At 42.0% G+C, this 25,363-nt stretch overlaps 1 protein-coding gene across 1 annotated transcript in view; it reads right to left on the bottom strand.

The window, feature by feature from the left end:
- LOC138736174 (CUB and sushi domain-containing protein 1-like) overlaps window positions 1-25,363 on the bottom strand; it is a 2,349,200-nt gene that overhangs the window by 1,046,553 nt on the left and 1,277,284 nt on the right. Inside the window, exon 7 of the mRNA XM_069885244.1 lies at window positions 13,126-13,238. Within this exon, the coding sequence (XP_069741345.1) occupies window positions 13,126-13,238 (113 nt within the window). The remainder of the gene's footprint in view (window positions 1-13,125; window positions 13,239-25,363) is intronic.

The following is a 25,363-nucleotide window of genomic DNA, read 5'->3' as shown; positions in this document are numbered from 1 at the left end:
CCCAAATGTCCAGCAGCCCATTTCCATGGGAGATACTGGCATCATCTCATCAATCAGAAACTTTTTAAGTGAATGAATGTTGCAGTTTTTAAATGAATGTTGCAGTTTGCCATTTTGCATTCCATTGATTCTATCCAATTAACCAGAATAAATGGAGTTAAATAGGGGAGTCTGGGGTCGAGCACAATACACTACTATGCTGGAGAAACTCAGCAGGCCATGCAACTCCCATCGGAAGTAAAGGGTAACCTATATTTTGGCCTTGGGACCTTTGGCAAAGTCTGAGCGAAACCAGGCAGGTGCCTGAACAAAAGGTTGGGAGAATTGGAGTGGTGGGGGGGGGGGCGGAGGTGAAAGACAAGAGGCAGGAAGGGATAGGGGAAGAAGTACAAGGTAACAGGTCAGATGCCTCCGGTGGGTGCAGATGGGAGGGTAGAAGAGATGAAAGTGGGAGGTTAACTCTCTGTTAGGAAAGGGATGGAGAGCTGGAGGAAAGGAGATAGTTGGATAGGGAAAGAGACAGACTTGGGGGAGGGGTTTAACAAGTTGATGCTAATACTGTCTGCTTGGAGGGTACCCAGACAAAATATAAGGTGTTTTGTGGAAACCTTTCTATGGCTGATGCAGAGCACTGAACATAGTCAATCTGTGTACCACACAGTAGGGGTGTGGGGGGGAGGGGAGGGGAAAAACTTTGTGAAATATAAAAGCAAGGTTCTGCCATAATTGGTCCACCTGCTTGGATATAATGCTAAACTGATCATCTCGACTTGGTAAATCTTTACATTTTGTTTCCCTGTTAAATAACATCAGCAAATGAAACAACTGAACTATGAGTCCACAGTATTAAGAACAAAAATTATTTTGAAGGCCTCACTGTCGAATTAATGACTAGCCATTGATTGCCACAATGTTTGGTTCATTTGATATCAGGTGACTTGTCTACACCAGCCCATCTCAATCTTTTTTTGGCTATGGCTCCCTTAGAACTCTGTTCAAAGTTTATGGACCCTCTTTTCTGTGAAGCAGTTAAGTTTAATTGGTTTCTTTTATACCTCTCTCCTACTGACTACATAAAAAAACCATAAATATTTTAGGATTTCAGACCATGGTCCCATAAGTGGCAATGTAATCACTGTGTTGATGTGATGGTTAACGCAACTCCTTTACAGCGCCAGCGATCGGGACCATACTGGGGTTCAAATCCTGCGCTGTCTGTGAGGAGTTTTTACGTTCTCTGTATCTGTATGGGCTTTCCACGGGGGCTCTGGTGTCCTCCCACCCTTCAAAAACGTATCGGGGGTGTGGGTTAATTGGGCAGCATGGACTCGTGGACCAAAATGGCCAGTTACCTTGCTCTATGTCTAAATTAAAAAAAAAATAAACAGGTATCCTTTTAGCAGCTGAGGTCCTTTTCCAGGAAATGATATAGTGACCAGATCATCTTGTTCACTTTGCCAGTGGATCAAGACCCTGCTCTTGGATCAGCAGATGACACTGGTGTCAAATATCCAAGTTAGTAGAGGGCACATACCGCCACCTTCCACTCCTGAAACTGAGGTTCTGGACTTGGAAGATCTGGGCTTCCAACAGAGACTGAGTAGAACTGCTCGTTGTTGTTGGTCAGGAACTCAGAGGCTTTGATGTTGACATCATTGACCACAGCTCAACATGACGGCCAGGAAACTGCCAATTCAAAGAACCATAGAACACTATAGCATAGAAACAGGCCTTTTGGTCCTTCTAGTCTGTGCTGAACTATTATGCTGCCTAGTCTTCCATACCTTCCTCATTTATCTATCGGTCCAACTGTTTCCAAAATACCAAAAAAACATTCACCAATTTAGCTGTCAGCTCATTCCACACTCCCACCACTTTGCATGAAGTTTTCCCCAATGTTCCCTTTAAATGTTCTTCTTTCACTCTTAACCCATGTCTAGTTTTTATCTTACCTAACCCCATTGGAAAAGAACTGGTGTGTCTTCTACTGGGTCTGCAAATGGGAAGAGGATTGTTGTCTTCATGAAGTGAGCTTTCCCATCAGAAATGCCTGGGAGCTCAGCATCTCCTGAATGAATGATTCTCTTTTGAACCTATTGCCCTCTCCAACATGGAACCAACCATCTATGGTCATTAGCGCTTGAGACCCAACCATGGCAACTTTGGATGAGGTCAAACAGGACTTCACTTCCAATTCTATTGGATCTTGGTCTCCATCCTGGATGGAGACTGATTGATTGTCAGGAGTAACTTCAATACAAGGTTGGGAAAAGACCCAATCTTCTGGCAAAGTGATTGATAAAGAGGTTAAAAAGATAAAATGTTTGCAACAGTGTACATTTATAACCATCATCCTATCGAACACCCTTAACAAATTACACAAGATCTCCTGGCAACACCTCATCAATTATTAGATTTTATCATTGATGACATGAGGGACCAAAAAAATTCTGCATCTTCCGTGCCACAACAAAAGGAATAGCTGCTGGATTAACCACTCCATTATTTCCATCACCTGTCTCAAATTATCAATGTCAATCAAAACACTGCTACAAAATAAACATTCCAGCTATCGAACTCCACACACACAGCCCACTGTTCTTCAACTGTACCCCATAGACAACCTGTCAAAGCCCTGTCGACATCTCGGAGGTTGCCCTGAATTCCATTATAATTGTTACCCAAGAAAAGACTCTTGGTTGTTCTATGAAGAAGTGCCAAGGCTGGGTTGATAAGAATAACTAGAAGATCAAGGAGTGAGACATTAGACTTTCAGGCAGAAGTCCTCAGGGCCACCTATTATTCTCATTTCAAAACCTTGCTGGCAAAGAGCTTCAGACCACAATCTCCTTATCCACATTCATGACACCACAATGGTGGCCATCTTCAATAAACAGAGCGCCAGTCTTTATAAATTGGGTTAAGGCATTATACAGAAACCACAGAGCTAAAGTTGTGGCTCATGGACAAGTTACTGAACCTTTTCAACTGACTAGATCAAGTAGACAAGGCTGCCCTTTATCGCCAGCTTTATTTATTTTAGTGATAGAACCCTTATCTGAATTAATACAGTCAGACCCTGATATTAAGGGTATTAAAGTTAATCGAGAGGAGTATAAAATAAAATTTCTTTGCAGATGATGTCTTGGCATATTTGACTGATCCTTTGAATTCCTTACATCAATTACATTTAAGGTTGGAGGAATATGATGAAATATCAGCTAAAAAATTAATTGGGATAAACATGAAATTAGGCCTTTAGTGACTGGAAATTGTATAGTGTAAAACAGTTACTCAGTTTAAATGGCCAGATACAGGAATTAAGTATTTAGGTATTTGAGTGGATAAAGATTTAAATAATTTGTACATTCAATTATTTGCCATTACTTGAGTAATTTATAAATGATTTGAATGTGTTACCAATAACTTTAATCGATAGAGTAAACTGTATTAGATTAACATTTTTCCCAGATTACAATACCTTTTTCATTCAATTGCAAATCCTCATTTTTTTTAAGGATTTATATATGAATGTAAGGAATTTTTTATGAAATAGTAAAATGGTGAGGGTTTCTTTGCAAAATTAACTTGGAAGTTTGAATTTGGAGGCTTGCAACTTCTGAATTTTAAAAATTATTATAGGGCTGCCAATTGAGATTTATTAATGTATTGTTTGACTTAGAGAAAAAAAATACATTTGGGTGGATGATGAACTCAATAAAATAGGAGAAATGAGTTCACAAGATTTTATTTATAAATGGTGTTCTAAATTGTTGACTGGGTTTGAGATACCCCTATTTTGAAAAATTTGATTGAGATCTGGAGTAAGATTGATACAAAAAATAGGTTCAAGAGGTTTATTGTCAAGGAAGATGCCATTAGCACGAATCGACTTATTCCATTTTCTATAGATAACCAATCTTTAAGAATTTGGTCACATCAGGGTATTGAAATATTGAAGATTGTTTTGAAGGAGGTCAATTTTGACATCTGAACAAATGAAAAATATATTTAATATATCTAATAATATCTTTTTCTGTTACAATCAAGTCAAGGTCTTTCTGAATGAAAAGCTGGGTACAAATTTGACATTATCAAATTGTAGCAAGGCTGAATTGGTGATTCATCACCGAAAATTTACGTAAATTTATCTCTGCAATATATGTTTTGTTACTAAAGGGATCTTCGAAAGAAAGGATGCAGGTCAAGAGAGAGATGGGAAGTTGATTTGAAAAGGCAAATAGATTGAGTGAAATTGGATGAAGTTGTGTAGGCGTAATGTGAGAAGTACAATTAATGTAAGGTGCAGGATGGTACAATATATCTTTTTATGTCAGTTATACCATACCCCACAACAGGTACTTAGATTAAGCTATACATTACCAGATTTGTGTTTTAGATGTGGACAAGAGGTTGGTACATTTTTGTATCATTAATCTGCAACCAAAAAAGCATCCAGAAAGAAGAGGAAAATAGCTCTAGATCCACAGATCATGTTAAAGGTGGCAGCGTGTATGTTTTACATTATGCAAACAAACCTTAATGCAACTGTTTCATGTCATTCCATCGTTTATTTCAGTGTGTATTTGTATCTATATAAGATGAGTTATTAAGTGCTTTACTTAAAATTATCTATGTAAGTTGATATGTTAAACTCAATAAAAATATTTTAAAAAGAAAATAATTCGAATGTCTCGTTGGCTTGCTGCAGATTAAAACTCCCGTGTTGCCTGCCATGAGCTGAACGCGTCATCGCACGTCGCTGAGAATGTCGTATTCATTATCAATTTTTGAGGACCACCTGGGCCATTCAGTTTAGACTGCTACCAGCCCATAAAAAAATATTTAGGGCTCCTGCAGGAAAATTGTCAGGATGGAAATTAGTCAGGAATTTCCGTCCCAACCTTTCCTCACAGCCTACGTGGCAGGAAATTTGCACAATTGTTCCCCTTCTCAGCAGTTGTGCAGAAGCCATAAGTGATATGGCTCATGCCCCAATACTTGCCTCAGTCTTCCTTGCTGAAATTCTGTGCACCCTCACCCTGAGGTTTTCCATGAGGGAGTTCAGCTTTGGAGCTCCTGGGAAAAAACGCACCTCAAGAGCCAAACTGCAAGCTATTATTGACTTGCTCACTGAAGCATGCAAATGCATTTATTACCTTCGTCATACTATTATACACAAATTTCTCCAAACATTTTCATCAATCTTTCTATCTAAATCCGATTCCCATTTCATTCTTGATTTATTAACATCTGATTTAGGCATTTCAGAATTTTTTAAAAAATCGTCTTTAGTAAGTAATAATTCGAAAGAAGATTGTCTAAGTAATTTTAAATCATGACCCAATTAGCTTTCAATAAGCTAACCTGGAAATATGCATTAGGGGGATTACGCTTACCACATTTTCAAAATTATTATGAGGCAGCTCAATTTAAATTTATTAGTTCATTAATGGATTTGGAACGGCCCCCGAGTTGGGCTAAAATTGAGATGGCGAATATTTCTGAATTTGAAGTACATCAATTTTTGTTTCGGTGGAATTTTAAATTTATTACAACAATATAATGTGCCTATATGAATGAAGAAAAATAGAATGATAGGTTCTAAGGGTAAATTATTGACTTTAACACCGTTATATAATGACCAACTTATTCCTTTTTCAATGTAGAATCAATGTTTATTACATTGGAATCTAAAGGTATAAAAAACTTGGGGGATTGTTTTAAAGAAGGTCAATTTTTATCCTTTAATCAAATGAGGGAAGATTTTGGTATTAATGAGAATTCGTTATTCGTTTATTATCAACTTCGATCCCTTGTAAAACAAATATTTGGTAGAGATATGATTTTACCTAAATTGACTAAATTTGAATCTTTTTTGTGATTGCACCAAAGAAGGGATATATTTCATTGATGTACCAAATATTACAGAAAATATGGAAAAAGGGATGGGATAGATCTAAGATTAAATGGGAAAAGAATATTAGCCTTACTTTTTCTGAGGATGACTGGTTAGATATTTATCATGTTAGTGTTACTAGATTGATAAATGTTCATTATGCAATGGTTAATTACAATTTTTTACATCAATTATATTTAACACCTGAAAAGTTAAAAAAATATTGTTTTAGCCAATTTTTCTAATAAAAAGTGTTTAACCTGATAATATCAAAAATAGGAATTTGAAGGGATTTGAAATTTGTCTTTCATACGATTAAAAGACAAAAAATTCCCTGCTTCAAAGCAATCTTCAACTTTTTAAATTCCCATTTGGTTCCAAACTTTCAAAAACTGATTATCCACAGTAAAAGAGAAAAGTTTATTCTGATATAAAGGTGTTTTCATTGAAATCTTCCCTTTCCCACATATCTGATAATCAATTTTATTCCCTAGTTCAATTAAATGCTTTAAAATTGGTGGGTCTGCACCAATTAATAATTTAAATTCCATTTATAAATAAATTCCGTTACAGAATTTTCATCAATTTTGTCCAGCTCTATTTTAGCCCAAACAGAAGATTTTGTTGCATCAAACACTGCATTAATAAAATCAGTTGTGTTGCTTTATATTAATTCTGGAAATGGGGAAGTTTGACAAAGGAAATAAATGTATGTTATAGATTAGTGCAATATAAGTTTTTACATTAATTGTATTTGACTCTGTATAAAATGAAAAATTTTCAACTTCATTCTTTAGATTTATGTTAAGATGTGGCCAAGAAGGAGGTACTCTTTTTCATTCGACGTAGACCTGTCCTGAAGTTAAAAGTTTTTGGTTGCAAATTAAATCGTTTTTGGAACAGATATTAAAAGTGAATTTACCTTTTGATCCAGTGTTGTTTTTAATTAGGAGATATTAAGTCGATAACTTTAATATTGTGATTAACCATGTACCAAATAGAATTTTTGTGTTTGTCTCTGGCTGTTTCTAAAGAGTGTTTAGCTATTACTTGGAAATCTGACTCGTTTTTAAGTATGAAAAGATGGCATAATGAAATGAAAGCCTGTATTCCTTTGGAAAAGATTAGATAAAATTTAAGAGATAAATATGTATTCATTACTGAAGTTTGGAGCCCTCATTTGAAAACTATTGGTGTTAGAATTTGACCTCTCGGTCTGCTCTGAAAAGTGCCTCCGTTCCTGCAGCCACAAAGTTTAAATGTGATTGTAATAGATGGTGATCTCCTTTTCCTTTCTTTGTCAATGGGGAAGGGAGGAGGGAGAGTATTAGTGGGGTGGTTGGGTGGATTGGGTTTTTATATATATATATATATATATATATATATATATACACATAAATGACTAATCACATTGAGTCTGTATTAATATGTAGTAACTAAAGTTATATTATATGATTTTAAATTTTAAATAAAATATTTTAAAAAAAGCATGTAAGTGGAAGGCCCTTAGATTCAAAATCTGCAATGCAAAGGCATGAGGGTGCAAAGCTTCAAGCTGGAAAACGTGGACTACCTCCCACAGCACAGGAACAAGTGATCTATCAAGGCAAACCTCAGTGGTGAGAAACTCACCTTCTCCTCATGGTGGGCCATTCAAGATAGAAAAAACTGAAGCAAATTTTAGCAAAATCAGATGGCTGTTCGGGGATATATTTTCCCCTGAGAATTAATGCAGAATCTTGGCGATAACATTCAAATTTTGAATGGTATCAAGGTGCATTTGCCCCTGATCCACAGTGAGCAAGTGTCACATAATCAACAACTTCTAAATAATCAACTGAACTGCAATTCTACTTCACTGTGGGAAACAGCTAATCTTATTCCACAGGGCCAGGCTGTGTGGAATCCAGGTGTGATATCACATGAACTGCATATTGAAATTCCAGTGTACAAGACAAGCTTTATATTTTTCTTCATATCTTTGCATTGTTTCCCCAGAAACAAAGTAAACTATGATGGCAGAATAGTCTAAAAAAAATTAACTTATTTCAGTTTAATTTAAATTTAGACAGACAGCACGGTAACAGGTCCTTTTGGCCCATGAGCCCGTGGCACCTAAATACACCAATCTGTGTGCAGTTTTGAAGGGTGGGAGGAAACCAGAGAACCCAGAGAAAACCCATAAAGACACAGGAAAAGGTATAAGTTCCTTAAAGGCAGCGATAGATTCGACCTCGGGTCACTGGCGCTGTAATGGAGTTGAGGTTATTTATTACACCAACCGTGCAGCCCAAATCTTCGGTTCAGAGAAATATCATGCTGACATGATCACTGAACTCCAACTACGTTTTTGAAGGCAAAAATAAGATATTCAACCATTTATTTTCAAGTGTTGTGTGCTTGACCAGGGGTTATTGTTGTCTGAGAAAAAAAATCACTACAAGTAACTGAGATCTTCAGACCTTACAGTCCATCGAGTCTGTACCAAATTATTATCTTGACTGTTCCCAGTGACCTACACCCAGTCCATACCCCTCCATAACCCTCCTATCCTTGTACCTATCAACATTTTTCTTATATAACTATATAACCAGATCACAATTACAGCACAGAAACAAGCCAGTTTGGCCCTTTTCGTCCACTTGCCCCAATAACCCATAACCCTCCACACCTCTCTCGTCCATATCTTGTCCAGTTTTTTCTTAAATATTAAAATCGAACCTGCATCTCCCACTTCGGCCGGAGCTCATTCCACACTCCCACCACCCTCTGAGTGAAGAAATTCCCCCTCATGTTTCCCCTAAATCTTTCCCCCTTCAATCTCAATCCATGTCCTCTTATTTGAATCTCCCCCACTCTCAATGGAAAAAGCCGATCCACATTGACTCTATCTGTCCCCCTTCATAATTTTAAATACCTCTATCAAATCACCCTTCAATCTTTTACACTCCAGGGAATGAAGTCCAAGTCTGTTTAGCCTTGCCCTGTAACTCAAACCCTGAAATCCAGGCAACATTCTTGTAAATCTTCTCTGCCCTCTCTCTATTTTGTTGATGTCCTTCCTATAATTTGGTGACCAAAACTGTGCACAATATTCCAAATTTGGCTTAACCAATGGCTTATACAACTTCAACCTGACATCCCAACTGAATACTCTGATCTATGAAGGCCAACATACCAAATGCTTTCTTCACCACCCTATCTACATGTGACTACATTTTCAGGGAATTATGTACAAACCTTCCTAAATCTACTGCACTCCTAAATTTTTCTACCATTTAACGTGTATGACTTTTGCTGATTAGTCCTACCAAAATGTAGCACCTCACATTTATCAGTATTAAACTCCATCTGCCATCTTTCTGCCCATTTTTCTAACTGGTTTATATTCCACTGCAAGCTTTGAAATCCTTCTTCACCATCCATAACACCACCAATCTTAATATCATCTGCATATTTACTAATCCAATTTACCACCCTATCATCCAGATCATTAATATATATGACAAACAACAGTGGACCCAGCACCGATCCCTGAGGCACAATTAAGTGCCAAAATTGAACTCTCACTCACCCCTTCAGCTGGCAGCTCATTCCACAATCCCACCAACCTCTGAGAGGACAGGATCCCCTTAAACATCTTGGCTTTCTCCCTAAACCCACGTCCTCCAGTTCTTAACCTTAGTGGGAAAAGCCTGCTTGAACTTACTCTGTTCGTACCCCTCATAAATTTCTGCTCCTGGGAATATTTAATTTAACCCTTGCTTGTAAACTAGTTCTTCAAGTACCAGCAATATTCTTGTTAATTTTCTTTCCATCTTATTGTGATCATTCCTGTTGTGAGGTGATCAAAACTGCCCTCCATATTCCAAATTTGCTCTCACCAATGTCGTGTATTACATCACCAGAGCATCTCAACTCTCCTACACAATGCATTGATTTATGAACGTCACTTTCAAGGGGTTATGTTTCTGTATTCCCAGATCCTTCTGTTCTACTGCATTCCTCAGTGCCCTACCATATACCATGTACGTCTCACCTTGGGTTAGTCCTCACAAAATTCAACACCTCACACTTGACCATACTAAATTCTATCTGGCATATTGCAGCCCAAGTTTGCACTCTCTGCTTGCCTGGATGAGTTTGAGTCCAGCATCCTTGTCCAAGCAGCTTGCTTTTCCATTCCCTCCTCCGATGACATTCAGTGACTGCGATGTGAGCCATTAAAAAATACACCGAGCTCCTTGTTCTTGTGTCACCAGCTGTGTTTTACAACTTCTGTCCAGCCAACAGCCTCACGGGAGCACCACCCACCACAGTTTCCACTCCAAGGCACATTCTTGGAGTTCTCGTTGCATTGCTGGCTCGAGGTGCTGGAACCTGGCCAGCAGCAGTTCAGGGCAGCTCCCACCATCTTCTCAACAGAGGTGTGTGTTGATCCATCACCTTGTTTTGATGCTCTCAGCCTCGCACATAGGAAATAATGTACAGTATACTCTCACCACCACTGATGAAGCATGCTGGGCCAATGACTTAGCACTGGCACAGAACCAAAGTGAGGAACTGCAGTATTACCACCAAAGAGCATAAATGTCTAACAATATGACTCTTTTCCTTTGATCTGATCATGCAAACTATTTCCATGTTTACCAGCAACCATACATTGGAATGGATATTAAGCAAAAGAACAAGGCTGGAGAAATTCAGCCTGTCAAACAGGGTCCTTTATGTAGCAAAGGTAAAGATGCAGAACCGATGTTTCGGGCTTGAGCCCTTCATCAAGGTATGGGAAAATGTTGGCAGGCATCTGATGGGCAGGGAGGAAGTGCGGCCGCAAAGGCAGGAGGTGATAGGTGGAGAAGGGAGGGAGGATTCAGCAGTAAGGAGGGGGAGGAGGGATGGCTGGGTGAATAGAGAGGGAAATAGGGTGGAGAGCTAAGGGAAAGAAGACGGGGGAAGGGAAGGGAGGGCAGGTTAGCAGAAACCTGGAAAGTTGCTGTTAATGCCATCTGGCTGGAGAGTGCTCAGATGGAAAATCAGATATGAAGCACTTTGTTTGCCCTGATTCAGTGAATCATCAAGTTGCTGACAGAGCATATACTGATCAATAGGAAGGCAGGTCATGCCACTGTTCATACACCTTTAGTCAGAAAAGAAAGCAGAACTCACTGCCAAATCGCACACAGGAGTCTCACTGATGAATAATGTGTTGCTCCCTCATCCAGGAAAAACTATTTTTCTGGACGGATGTCAGTAATTACTTCATCATTAGCACCTCATGAATGCAACCACATCAGAGAAGACACTCACCACCTGATTGAAGAAAATACCGAATGGTCCTTAGTAATTGCCCCTCTGCCCTTAGGTGTGGGGCTGTCAATGCACCAGCTGGAGGTCAATTTGTCAGCTAGAAAAGGGTGACTTGATTGTAACACCATCAGACATTGGAGCTGAATTAGGCCTTTCTGCCCCGCCATTTCATCGTTTCAACCCCAACCTCTTGCCTTCTCCCTTCCGAATCAAGAACCCACCTTCTTCCATCTTAAATATACCCAATGACTTGGCCTCCACAGCTGTCAGTGGCAATGAATTCAAAAGCTTCACCACCCTCTGAGTAAAGATATTCCCTGTCATCTTTCTTCCAAAGGGGCCTTTTTGTTATCTGAGACTGTGCCCTCTGGTCCCAGACTCCCCCACCAAAGGAGACAGTATCTTTCCGCATGAGGAAAGACAAATTCTTTTGTGGGTTAGGACAACTCGCCTGTACAGTAAAACGGCACAGAGTAATACTACTGACTATTCACCTGCACCCTTCAAGGATTTGAGCATGCAGACACTGACTTTGGAAAGAAGATGTTTTTTGATTTAAAAGTCTTGTCCAACCAAAAATAAAAATCCAAAGCAATTGGTCTTGGTTGGGGAGAATTTGCAGATAATATCCAGAATGGTCCACAAACGTCTCGGAGATGGGTTTGAAGGGCTCAGGCCTTTGTAGCGGGCCAGATCAACCCTGCACCCGATGGGCCGAATCGCCGTAGCAAACAGCCAGCACGGCAGGGCACAGGGACTTTCCCGCCCACCGTGCAGAAATTCCAGGCTGCAGGAGCGTGTTGCCAGAGGGAGGGGCCAGGCCTCACCGCAGCATTATGACATCACTAGAAAGGAACGTGCGAATAAATGATGGTTTACTTAGTTGGTGTGGACACCATTTCTTTCAGCAGCTCTGCCTTTAGCAGAACTACAGGTTATTCTTCCTGTGGATGCTGGGTGACCTGTTGCATTTTTCCAACACGTTTGTTTACTGCACAGAGAAAGGTTCGACTGGCATGTTAGCATAGATCAGGTCTCCCTGTCAGCTGACAGATTACATCGCTCAGCTTTACCTCAGTGCGTTTCACCTTTCTATCCACAACTGCACTTGAGACCAAACATAATCCTCCCAAAATCCAGCAATTTCAGGACTTTGGTGGTGCCAGATTGGCGCGTTTCCATTATATTGGTTGTAACTCTTATTAATACTTTAACACGTTTTTCATTCAACTTTTTTTAAAGATGTCAAGCAGTAGGATTGTATATTTTCCAATGAAAGCAATTGGATTCAAAAGAACCAGGTGGGTTTCAGAGAGTGGAACTGTGATTTTCAAGGGTGAAGCAAAAACAGAACCAGCTGAGTTTCAAACCAGAGCAGGAGCCAGGGGCCCAGAGTGCTAGAGGGAGTGACATACTGGGCCCCGGTGTTTTACATGGACAGTGGGACATGAGCCACAGTGGGTGAGAGGGAGTGCAGGAACTAGCGCCCCAGTGATTAAAGGGAGTGCAGAAACCAGGGACTCAGTGAAGGAAGCAGGCCCAGTGTGTTATGGCGAGTGCAGAAACCGGGACACAAATGTGTTATTGGGAATTAAGGACATGCAGCCCCAGTGTGTTAAAGTGAGTGCAGGAACCAGGGGCCCAGTGCGTTACATGGATAGCAGGAGCTAGAGCCCAGGATACTGTCGGGAGTATGGGAACTGGGGTCATGGTGTGTTGCAAGGAATGAAGGAACCAGGGACCCAGTGTATTAAGGAAGATCAGGAAACGAGGCCCTGGTGTTTTGAGGGCAGCACAGACAGCAGTTTCCCAGTGAGGCTGATGCCAAACCCTCGGGATATCTGAGTAACTGGACAGCAGATGAACAGAATTGCACTTGGTCACCCCGGCCATTACTTGACCTGGGAATCACTCACCTTGATACTGTGCGTGAAACCCTCTGCGCCGATGGTTGCTGTCTGAGGTGAAGTGGAGCCGCAGCCAATTCTTGTTACTGATGACCGGCGAGGGCAAGTTCAAACCAGTCAACCTGAAAGAGTGGAGAGGTTTTTTTTTTAACATTAGCATGGCATTTAAAAGGCCAGAAATCTCTAAAGGAGGAGGAAGAAAACCCAGTGGTCAGGTGAAATGAAATTCCATGTCATATATGCCGAGTCGTTCCCACAGAGAGTGAGCACTTGCACAAGTGCCAGCCTGTGAAGGGTTTACTGTACAGAAGGCACAGTTGAAGGATTCATGTCACACAGAACAGCATCTCAACCTGCTACTTTCCTTGTACGCACACTTGGCAGCAAGGCAGAGGTGTTAAGCAGGCTCGCTTCAGGAGAATGAATACCTTTCCACCACCAGTGTGATCTTGCCAACAACCACTAAATGGCTCTATCTTGCTGCCCACCTTCCAATGATCAATGGAACTGTAATCTTGGTTTGTCAATTGCCTTAGTCTGATTAAAAAAGGGATCTGTACTCAATGAGGAAACATCACAGTTCATCACAGAACCACTGAATGCAAAGGTCCACCTGAGCTAATGTCTCAAAATGGGCCAAGATTGGGTTGAGATGGAAGTAAGAAATCCTTTCATTATGAGATTGTGGAGGCATTGATAATGATCTTCCAAGAATCAATAGATTGCAGAGGAGTGGAAAATTCCAAAGGTCATTCACTATTTAATTAAAAGATACGTGGCAGCAGAAAGGAAAATCACAGTCCTGTTATCCTCAGATCAGTGGTTGCGAGTTTGTTGGAGTCAATTGTCAAGGATGAGGTTACAGTGTACCTGGAGGTGCGTGGCTGATGTTAGCATGGTTTCCTCAAGGGAAAATCTTGCCTGACAAGCCTACTGCATTTTTTTTGAAAAAAAGGAGATATAATGGCTGGTGTATATTTGAACTTTCAAAAGGCCTTTCATAAGGTGCCGCACATGAGGCCACTTAACAAGATGAAAGCCCATGGAATTACAAGAAATACACTGGCATGGATAGAGCACTGGCTCATCGACAGGAAACGGAGAGTGGGAATAAAGGGATACTGTTCCGTTGGGTTGGGTGTTGGAGCCACTTGGTTTTATGTTGTATGTTAATGATTTGGATTACAAAAGAAATAGCTTTGTGGTCAACCAGTGTTTGCATAATTGTCTGGTTAGGCCCCCCTATTGGCCAATTGTACTTGTGGCCCTCCCCACAGGCTCCTATATAAAGGTGACTGTTCCCCAGCCCCCTCGTCAGTGCAGGACAGTCAAACAGTATGTTCTTAAGTGAATAAAAGCCTACTGGTTTCTGAACAGTCTTTTGAGTAATTGATGGTCCATCAAGCTTTGGTGGCTAAGTTTGCACATGAAGGGGCAGGAAGTGATGCAGAAACAGAATAGCTGCAGGGAGAAAGATTGGGGCAAATGAGAGACAATGTTGGACAGTGTACGGTCATGCAATTTGGTAGAAGGAATAAAGAGGCAGACTATTATTTGGATGGGGAGAAAATTCAAATTTTGGAAGTGCAAAGGAGTCTTGTGCAGAATGTCATAAAGGTTACCATCCAGGTTGCAATATTGGAGACAAGAGCAGGATTTGATGTTGACGCGTCATAAGTGAGACCTCACTTGGAGTACGGGGTACAGTTTTGGGCACCTAATTTAAGAAAGGATGTGCTGGTGTTGCAGAGGTTCAGAGATGATTCACAAGAGTGGTTCCTGGAATGAAGGGATTAGCATTTGAGGATTGGAACTGCACTTCTTGGAGGTCAGAAGAATAAGGAGGGGGGTTCTCATGGCAGCATTTCGAATATCGAAAGGCTTGGAAAGAATAGGTGCTGCAAAGTTGCTTCCCATGGGAGGAGAGCCAAGGACAAGTGGGCTCAACTTCAGAATTAAAGGGAGCTCATTTAAAACAGAGCCAGAGAGTGGTGAACTTCTGGAATTTTCAACCACGGGAAACTGTCCAGACCAGGTCAATAGGTTTATTTAAGATTAATAGGTATCTGAATAGTCAGGGTATCAAAGGTTATGGGGAGTGGGGTTGTGAAAGAATGGATCAGCTCATGATTGAATGGCAGAGTGAGCTCCTATATCTTATGGTCTGGAAGTTGCTTCATTAGTTACGATCCTTTATTTGGTGTTAACTGCCTGAATAAAATATCTTTCCCAGGTGATAAGCAGTTTATAAAATTCTAACTTGTTGCCTCCAAAATTCAATGAATGCACAAGACCCTGGAGAACGCGCAGGATGAATTTCAGTGTGACTGGAAGACCACAACCTCACTCATATAAACCTGTCCATGAATCAGACTCACACACTATAATCTTCCAATGAGCTACCAGGGAAATGCATGAGAGAATTAGGGTTGGATGTACATCTAGAAACTTCCAAAATGCATTTGGTGAAGTGTGTCATTTAGAAAATAAAGCTTGCAGCTTGAGGATGGCGGCACTGCTGGAGTTGCTGTAGAGGCAGTGCTGCCACTGGTGTGGACCCATGGAGAGCAAGGAAGCCGAGATGCAGCAATCCCGTGGGGTCTGGCCTCCCAGTCGACTGCTGCCAGCTCCACACGGGCTTTGAACGGCCCCCTTGGGAGAGCCAATGGTCAGGAACCCACAGAAGCTGTGGGCTGCTGGACACTGCTGTCAAGAGACTCATACTGGGCTGCGGACTGCTGGAGATTGGTGTCGGGAGACTCGCGGCGGGTTGTGGATTGCTGGAGACTGGCTCAAACTGGCCAGAGAGGCACCAGGTATCGGAACCAGGATGAGAGGAGGTGCCGAGGGCGCTGAAGGGCTCCTGACTGTGTCAGAAGTTCGAATCTGGAGCTCAGGTTGCCAATGGTTTGGACTGGACCCTGTGTGGCTGAGGGGTGAATCTACAGACACTCGGTGATGCTGGGCAGACTCACATTTGCTTTTCTCTCTCTGACTGTAAGAGGTGCTCAGGATATTCCTGCCGGTGGCGAATCTGTCTGCCTTGCAGCAGGGAAAAAGAAATTTCATGTGATATGACACTGTTTTATTACTCCAATAATAAATTGAATCTTGAAATTCAAGGAATAGTGTGAATGGAATTTTTCCAAAGCAGCAAAGTGCAGAGTGAACAGTGAATGACTGGTATTCAGATCGTATGGAAACCCACAGTTCTTTGGCTTACGGAGTCCAGTCGAAGTTCTCCACCTTTTGTGATATATTAACAACTTACCCATTCAGGACACAATTTTCAAAAGGAAGCTTACAAAAAAAGGTACTCTGGACTATACGCTGGAGAACAGATTTTAACTCAATTGAGATGGGTTGGAGGGACAGGGAGAAATGCGGCAGATAAAATTTAATACTGTGCGCTTTATTTCAGGTTGAAATATGGGCAGAGATAATATGGGCTGGAGAAGAGAATGCTGATTAGAGTAATGGAACAGGGATATCTCGGGCAACATATCAGGTATCACTAAAAGATAAATAAAGAAAGCAATTTACATTTGATAGAATCCTGGGCTTTACCCAAAGAAAAGACCTCAGAGCATAATACCAAAGTAGCTATGATGAACGTTTATAAAATTAGCTTTACTTAAAACTTGCTGCAATAAGCTCCAGACAATTCACCTCACATGAGTGGTATTTTTAAGTCCATCTGTGAATTTTAACAGTCTCTGAGAAGTGTCATTACAGCAAATCAAAACAAAAGCCACTTGCAGGTGGAATAGCTGGGAGAATGCGGCTCTGGAGCCGGCTGCGGGCATGCGCGAAGCGATAATCAGGTGGCAGCGATGAAGGTGCCGTTCTGGCACTTGGAAGGTCCACAGCGGGGAGAGGCACCACGGAGCAAACGCCAACTCCTGTCGACTGTGGCCATCGTCCTGCCAGCTTTCAGGTGCCATGGGGGAGCGCTCAGAAGCAGAGAATACGCCTACCTGAAGAGGGTTGGGTAAGTACTCCTCGGGTCAGGGTTCTCTGCTTTCAGGTGGCCTCCCAACAGCTGCATTCGGGTATTTTAGGTGGCTTTACGTTGGGGTATTCTGGCCACCTGAAAACAGCTAAAGATAATGGAAGTTAGTTGCATGCTTAAGAATCTGAGTACTAGCGCAGACCAAGTTTGTTGTTTAAGATGCCATTTCACACTCTGCAGTGGTAATAGGGTCAATTATTTTGGTACCAAGGAATCTGAAGGTCCATCTTGTGTGGGGCAAAGTGGTCAACATTCACCATGATCCAATTCATGACATGCTCAATGGATCAAAGGTGGAATACAGCCAAGGAAACTGCCAAAAGTGTAAAGTGCCCTGACAGGTTTTGCCAAGAGTCTTCTACACGAAAAAGTGATTGGGGAAATCTCAGAGAATAAAAAGAGCAAACTGGAGAACATGGACGAGTCCCCTGCATATTACTCTTGGAGAGACTGAAGAGCCTGATGGCTATTGGAAAGAAACTGTTCTTGAACCTGGACCTACTGGTCTTCTGTATTAGGGTGATGGGGGTCCTTTCTGATGCTGTTTGTCTTCTTAAGGCAGCCCCTCACACAGATGTCATCAATGGAAAGAAAGTCAGAGCTTCGTTGTTCCACTTTCTCCAGCCTTCCGTGTTCATGAGCACTTGAGTTTCCAAACTAGGCCTCGATGCAACCTATCAGTTTTGCTTCACTTTGCCTGTAGAAGTTCAATGGGGCCTTCAGTGATCAAAGGTGACTCTTTTACAATATTCGCCTTTCAAATCTTGATGAGAAAGAGAGTCACAGCATGAGAAATGATTGCAAAAGAGCAGCCAATGTGAGGAATTAACCCACAGGCCACACAGGTTCCATGTGCTTGCAAGCTGGAGGGACATCTGACTATCCAGACAGGAAGCCCATCCCCAGTCAACCAATGTTAGGGGTAAAGACATCATCCAATTTGTCCTCCTCCTCACCTAACGACGCATGGGTCTACCTGGGCCGGATACAGGATAAACACTCAGCACATGGGCTAGCTCACTCTCTTTTCCCTTTGGAACCATCGCTAAGCTCCACTCCAGGTTTCGAGTCACGGGCGACAGTAATTGTAAGTTGTTTGTCCAAGTGAATTTATGGTGGGCACCTGGGAGGGACTATTGTGTCTCGCCCATTGTAACGTAGATAGATATATAACCTTGTTGATCAATGCGCCAGAGGTGGCAGGTAGTGTGTGAGTGAATCCTTGAAATAACAGGTATAGTTTAGTTCACTTGTATCAGAGCTTTACTGGTTTGCATGCAGGTGTGTCTCCTGTTGTGCATTGTGTGGCATGTAAATAAAGTTCATTCCAGAATGAGATTGAGGCTCGACGCGTGTTGCCACTGTAGTCACCGGTCAACATGCCAGATCATGGACCTACATGAATGCCATTTCTGAACAGGTGTTCAGGAGAATGTTGCAAACTGCATCAGGTGGAGAGGGAAGGAAGAGAGTGAGAAAGGACTATTTCTAAGGCAGGCCTGGGGCAGGGGGTGTGGAGAGGGGGAGAAATCAAATGTAATACAGAGGAGACTGAGGTTGGAAAATCGCATCCCAAGAGAAAGGGAACGCCAGTGATGTTTGGGCAAAGCTACTTCAGCATCGGCTGCGGGGGGTTGAATCCACGGCTGCCTGCAAGAAGTTTGTATGTTCTCCGTATTTCTGCATTGCTTTCCTCTGGGTGCTCTGGTTTCCTCCCACCCTTCAAGCACAGACAGGATTTGTTGGTTAATTGGTGTATTTTGGCAGCATGGCCTCGTGAGCCAGAAGGGACTGATTCAATAGAAGACTCTGCTGGTAACACGGCAGAACTAATTCATCCAAAGGTGATCACTTACAACACTTCCTTCTCTGCTTTGTACTCTGCCAGAGTGATCTTCAATGACATTAGGCTATGGATGGGCTTAAGATTTCTCAGATGGGGAAGAACCCCAACCTGCTTCCTTTTTTAGTGTAAATCTGTTCTATATCTTGAGGAGACAGCGAAACTTCACCGAGTACAGAGAGGTCCAGGACTCAGTAAAAACAGCATCAGAAGAGTGGAGATAAGGCCAGGATGGCTCAGAGCAAGGAACCATCTGCTGGAGAACTGATGGTGATCAGCATCAGCCCATCAAAACTCTTGATGGGGTCTTCCAACAAAACATTGCTAATTGCTTCCCCTTCATTGATGCTGCTCCCCTCACTGAGTTTCTCCAACAGATAGTTTCTTTGCTCCAGATTTAAGCCTCTCCATGTGGGTTTGACCTTTTTATTCTCTCCCCTCCCTCCCCGCGAAGGAAGGCAAGTATTCTCCTCACGTGTCCTCAAACAGGGTGGCACGGTTAGACTAGCGGTTGGCGCCACTATTACAGTCCCAACGACCCAGGTCCCAATCTCGTGCCGTCTCTCAGAATTTTGCACATTTCTTTCCAGTGAGCATGTGGGTTTCCTCCCGGTGCTCTGGTTTCTTCCCACCCACCAAATTGCAGATTAGTGGGGTGTAATGGGGCCAAATGGGGTCTTAATGGCCAGTATCAGCTTCTTCCGCATTGTAAGTAATTTTTTTTTAATATAAATTGAGTTCCTTACCACATTGTGACCCACAACGCACAACTGATGTGATGCAGTTCACTCATTGTCACCCCACCACCATCTTCAGACACACAATGACAGCCTCATTGCTCTACAGTGTCCACTGAAGACTACAATTCCTTCCAAGCTCCTTTATGCGACTGTTGCAATCTAACATCAGTAGTCGGATGAACAGCCGGTCCTTCAATCTGCCCAGCCAGCAGGCACAGTTAAAATGGAACTCTTTGGTTTCAGTGTTACTGAGACCGACCCTCCTCCTTTCCTATAGGCTTCACTGCATTCTTTCCTGCATCTCAAGAGGTATCCGGACCTTGGTCCTGAGGGCTTTGGATCAAAAGAAACGAGCGACTGCTGGGGAATTCAGCATCATCTGAAAGAATCAGGGAACTGTCCAAGTTTCAGTTTGAGAGCCTGAGTCTGGACTGATTAGATCTTGTCACAATAACTCATTCAGGCAAAAAAAAATGAATATAGTAAAATAATTTCAAGCATATCAATTGTGATAATCGTCAATTGTACATTTTAAGATAGAATATACGTAAATGCTATATTCCATCCTTAGCTGCATTTAGAAAAGATATGAGGAGCAGAAAAGTTGAACAGAATGGAATAATCAAATTATTCTTGTTCATAAAAAAGATTGAGTGGGCATTATGAGAATACTTAAACTCATAACATATTGAGTCCATAACCAGGATCCAATATAGGACATAAAATGTGAGTTTAAAATGAGAAAATTAAATAATATTGACTCTCAAGTAGTGAGGGGAGTTTCCAGTTCAAGATTATTCTTGGCATAGTGTGTAAAACTGTTTTAACTATGTGTCATCTATACTTCAGAGTTAAATAGGTCAAAACTCAAGGGATTACAATGCTGATGTATTGAGCTTTCATAAGTAGTGGTAACGAACTTTGATTTGCAAATGTGGCGCATAAAATGACAAATGTGTGAATAGAAAATAAGAAAAATCAAATGATGTTGACATTTTGTGATATTTAGAACTGTGGGCAATAATGCTCCAGTTCAATGAAAAGAATGAAACAGGCCGGCAGCAAATTAAAGAGAATGCAAATCACAGGGTCCAAGTGAATTCAATGGAGTGTGGGAAACAGGGTTCCAGTGAATTAAAAGGGAGTATGGAGAACCGGGTCCAAGTGAATTAAAGGAAGGGTGGGAAACAGGGTCCAAGTGAATACAGGGGAGTGTGGGAAACAGGGACCCAGTGAATTAAAGGGAGTGTGGAAAATGGGGTCCCAGTGAATTTAAGGGAGTGTGGAAACAGGGTCCCAGTGAATTCAACGGAATGTGGGAAACAGGGTCAAAGTGAATTAAAAGGGAGTGTGGGGAAAGGGGTCCAAGTGAATTCAAGGGAGCGTGGGAAACAGGGTCCCAGTGAATTCAAGGGAGTGTGGGAAACAGGGTCCTAGTGAATTAAAGGGAGTGTGGGGAAAGGGGTCCAAGTGAATTAGAGGGAGTGTGGGAAACATAGTCCTAGTGAATTAAAGGGAGCGTTGGAAATAGAGTTGGAGTGAATTAAAGGGAGGGTGGGAAATGGGGACCCAGTGAATTAAAGGGAGTGTGGGAAACACGGAACTAGTGAATTAAAGGGAGTGTGGGAAATGGGGTCCCAGTGAATTCAAGGGAGTATGGGAAACAGGGTCCCAGTGAATTCAACGGAATGTGGGAAACAGGGTCCAAGTGAATTAAAAGGGAGTGTGGGAAACAGGGTCCAAGTGAATTAAAAAGGAGTGTGGGAAACACGGTTCTAGTGAATTAAAGGGTGCGTTGGAAATAGAGTCGGAGTGAATTAAAGGGAGAGTGGGAAACGGGGACCCAGTGAATTAAAGGGAGTGTGGGAAACACAGTCCTAGTGAATTAAAGGAAGTGTGAGAAACAGTGTCCGAGTGAATTAAAGGGAGTGTGGGAAACGGGGAACCAGTGAATTAAAGGGAGTGTGTGAAACACTCTCCTAGTGAATTAAAGTGAGTGTGGGAAATGGGGTCCCAGTGAAATAAAGGGAGTGTGGGAAACAGAGTCCAAGTGAATTAAAGGGAGGGTGGGAAATGGGGTCCCAGTGAATTCACGGGAGTGTGGGAAATTTTGTCCCAATAAATTAGGTGTGGCAATTGGTATCACAGTGAATTAAAAGACGTGGGCTACAGGGCTGCAGTGGAATTAAAAGTAGGGTGGCAGTGAATTTAATGGAGCAAGATACAGGGTCCATGAACTAAAAAGGTGAGTGGAAAATGGGACACTAATGATTTAAACGGAGCAGGAAATGGGGTCCCAGTAAATTAAAGGCAGTGGTTTTTAAAACCACTCCCCTAAACTCACATTCCACTTTAAGTAATCCCTATGCCATCGTTGCTCTGTGATTAAAGGAAGTGTGATTGGTCAATGATTGCTTAAGGTGGTATGTGGGTGGAAAGAAAATATTTGAAAGCCACTGTTTTAATTGTACTTAATTGAAACTCATTCTGTGCAGGGTTTCATAACTCGAAAGGAAATGGGCCAATGACAATTTTTCTCAAGCAAAATATTTCAGTGACATTTGGGTCTAGAGCAGTGGTTCTCAACCATTCCTTCCCATCCACATCCCACCTTAAGCAATCCCTTACCAATTACAGAGCAACGATGGTGTAGGGATTACTTAAAGTGGATGTGAGTGGGAAGGAGAAGGTTGAGGACCATTGCTTTACAAGCAGGCTTCAAATTTAGTCACTCTCTGATCTCCACAAGGCAATCAAACCTCTGTATCCAAGCCAAAACACATGCAACTGAGAAAAAAGTAATTTACTGACAACTAAATAATAAGTTTGGATATAGCAAAACTTTTTTATCTTTATTGTATCATGCATCTTCTTCAAGTATCGATCAATTAATGATAAAGGCAGGACTTAATAACCATTGACGTTTGAGGCTTTGGAAGTTGTTTGCTTTTCCTTGCTGTGCTGCAGTTAATGACAAAATAACTGTTATGATCTACCAATTAAATATAAATACAGAAAATATTAAAGTTAATTAGAGCTATTGACCCACTTGCTGCATAGCATAGCTGAACTTTTAGCTGGTTATCCTCTTTGCACAATTCTCAGGGGAATAAAACTCTGCAAACATTTTGTTTTGTTTTGCCAACAATGCTTCGGTGAAATATTTCACGTTGGAAGAACAATGGATGCAAGGAACCTTTGGTAGACACTTTAGCCATTCGAACATGGAACTAAATGCTTTCTGCGTGCATTGTTCCAGTGTAGATGGGTTCCTGAGCCTCTCCTTCAGCCTTTGGGGAGAAGATGGCCACAAACACAGACACAGGAGTTCATGTTAGTGTCCTCTGAGTCTAGCCTATCTGTTTGTCTTGTGAATTTCTCTTTTGTGCCAGCCTCCACCATCACCCCCTGGCAATGCATTCCAGGACCCACCACTCTCTGCATAAAAACGTACCACTGACATCTCCCCTACATTTTCATCCATTCACCTTAAACAGAAATCCTCTGATATTGGCAGTGGCTTGCCTGGGAAATTGGTGCTGGCCATCCACTCTATAGTCTGAAACATTGCTATTCATTTGCCTCTCATCCTCCATTGCTCCAAAGAGAAAAGTGCACTCAGTAAACCTTTCTACACAAGACATTCTCCAATTGAGGTAACATTGATACCTGCCTCCACCACTTTGTCTGGCAGTTTGTTCCATACGTCCATATGAATGAACTGTCCTGTTACATCCATTTTTAATCCCACCCTCTTCACATTATAGTATGTCCTCTCATCTTGGATACTCCCACACCAGTGGACAGTTACTTATCACATCTATGCCCTCCATGATATTTATAGACCTTATTAAAATCCCCTCTCAACTTCCTGTACTCCAAGGGAAACAGCCCTGCTTTTCCATTCTCTCATGATAACTCAATTCCCTAATCCTGGCAACAACTTTGTAATAATCTTCTGTACCCTTTCCAACTCTCTGCATACCCAGGCGACCAAAACTGCACACATTATTCCACGCGTGGCCTCACCAACGTCTTGTGTAACTTCAGCATGACCTCCCAACATTATTCATCATTGTCCTGACCAATGAAGGCGAGCATCCCCCTGTCAACATGGGATCCCCAATCTCAGACAAGTGAAGGGCCTGCGTACCTAGGTCCCTCTGCTCCAAAGTAAAAGCTCCTCAAGGTTCTCCCACAGGTAGTAACATGTGATACACCGCCACAGAATCCGAGAAGTGTCTGTGAGGTCTCCACTCATACTTCCAACAGAATATAAATCTACCTTCTCCAGTTTTGATACCCACATTCTCCAGTGGATGAGCCCAGCTCCTGTAACTCGAGGGTGACCTGATGCAGCATGGTCGGCTGGTGTTGTACTAGTCCCTGTCTGCACCCACTGCTGGTGAGACACTCCCTCTGCCCACAATGGGTGCCAAAACCCTGTGCTAATTGGGCCACTGAATGTTTGTCATTCTCACACTTGTGAACTTGCAAAACAAATAGTTAAAACTTAAAAATACGCTCTCAAACAAAAAGTTATGAAACTCTTGAAATGATCAAAGAAACAAAAAAATATAACTTGACGCAACTTTCTCCCGGCCGATGACGTCTCCCATTCACTATACTGGGGACTGCTGTGTACAATTCAAGTCAAAGGTTCCCAGCTTAGAAATCTGCCCAGGATTATGCTGCCATGTTGAACTTGACAAAGATTCCACAAATACATGACATCATGAGACACAGAAGTACAATAAGGCCATTCAGCCCCTGAGTCCACCCTGACATTCCATCAAGGCTGATTATCCTTTTCAACCCCCTCCTTCCTTCTCCCAGTAACCTTTGATTTCCTCCCTAATGAAGAACCTATCTTGCTCTGTCATAAATATACCCAACGTCTTTCACAGAAACAGGCCTGTGTGCAAACTGCACTCTTACAGTGCACACCTTCAAATATTCTTCATCATGTTGAAGACAACATTTATTTTGGAATGCTATTTCACCTTTGGAGTTAACATAGAACATAGAATAATACATGTGCCAACCTATATATTCCTTCCTAAAAAAAAGTACTAAACCTTACCTAACCTGTAACCCTCTATTTTCCTTCCATCCATGTGTATGTCTATGAGTCTCTTAAATGTCCCTAATGTTTCAGCCTCCACCACCATCCCTGGCAAGGCATTCCAGGCCCCCACACTCTCTGTGTAAAAATCTTACCCCTGACGTCTCCCCTAAATTTCCCTCCCTTCACTTTTTACATCTGTCCTCTGGTGTTTCCTGATCTGGGAAACAGGCATTGGCTGTCCACCATATGGATGCCTCTCATAATCTTGTAGACCTCTATCAAGTCTCCTCTATCATCCTTCTACACTCCAAAGTGAAAAGTCCCAGCTCTGCTAACCTTGCCTCGTAAGACTCATTTTCCAATCCAGGCAACATCCTGGTAAATCTCCTCTGCACTCTCTCCATAGCTTCCACATCCTTCCAATAATGAGGTGACCAAAACTGAACATAATTCTCTAAATGTGGTCTTACCAAAGATTTGTAGAGTTGTGACACAACCCCTCCTGAACTCAATCCCCCTATTAATGAATCCCAGCATCCCATAAGCCTTCTTAACTATCTTACCAACCTGTGCAGTGACCTTGA

Source organism: Narcine bancroftii, chromosome 6 (genome assembly GCF_036971445.1).
Source record: "Narcine bancroftii isolate sNarBan1 chromosome 6, sNarBan1.hap1, whole genome shotgun sequence".
NCBI classification, from domain to species: Eukaryota; Metazoa; Chordata; class Chondrichthyes; order Torpediniformes; family Narcinidae; genus Narcine; species Narcine bancroftii.
This window is presented reverse-complemented; position numbering and strand designations above follow the sequence as displayed.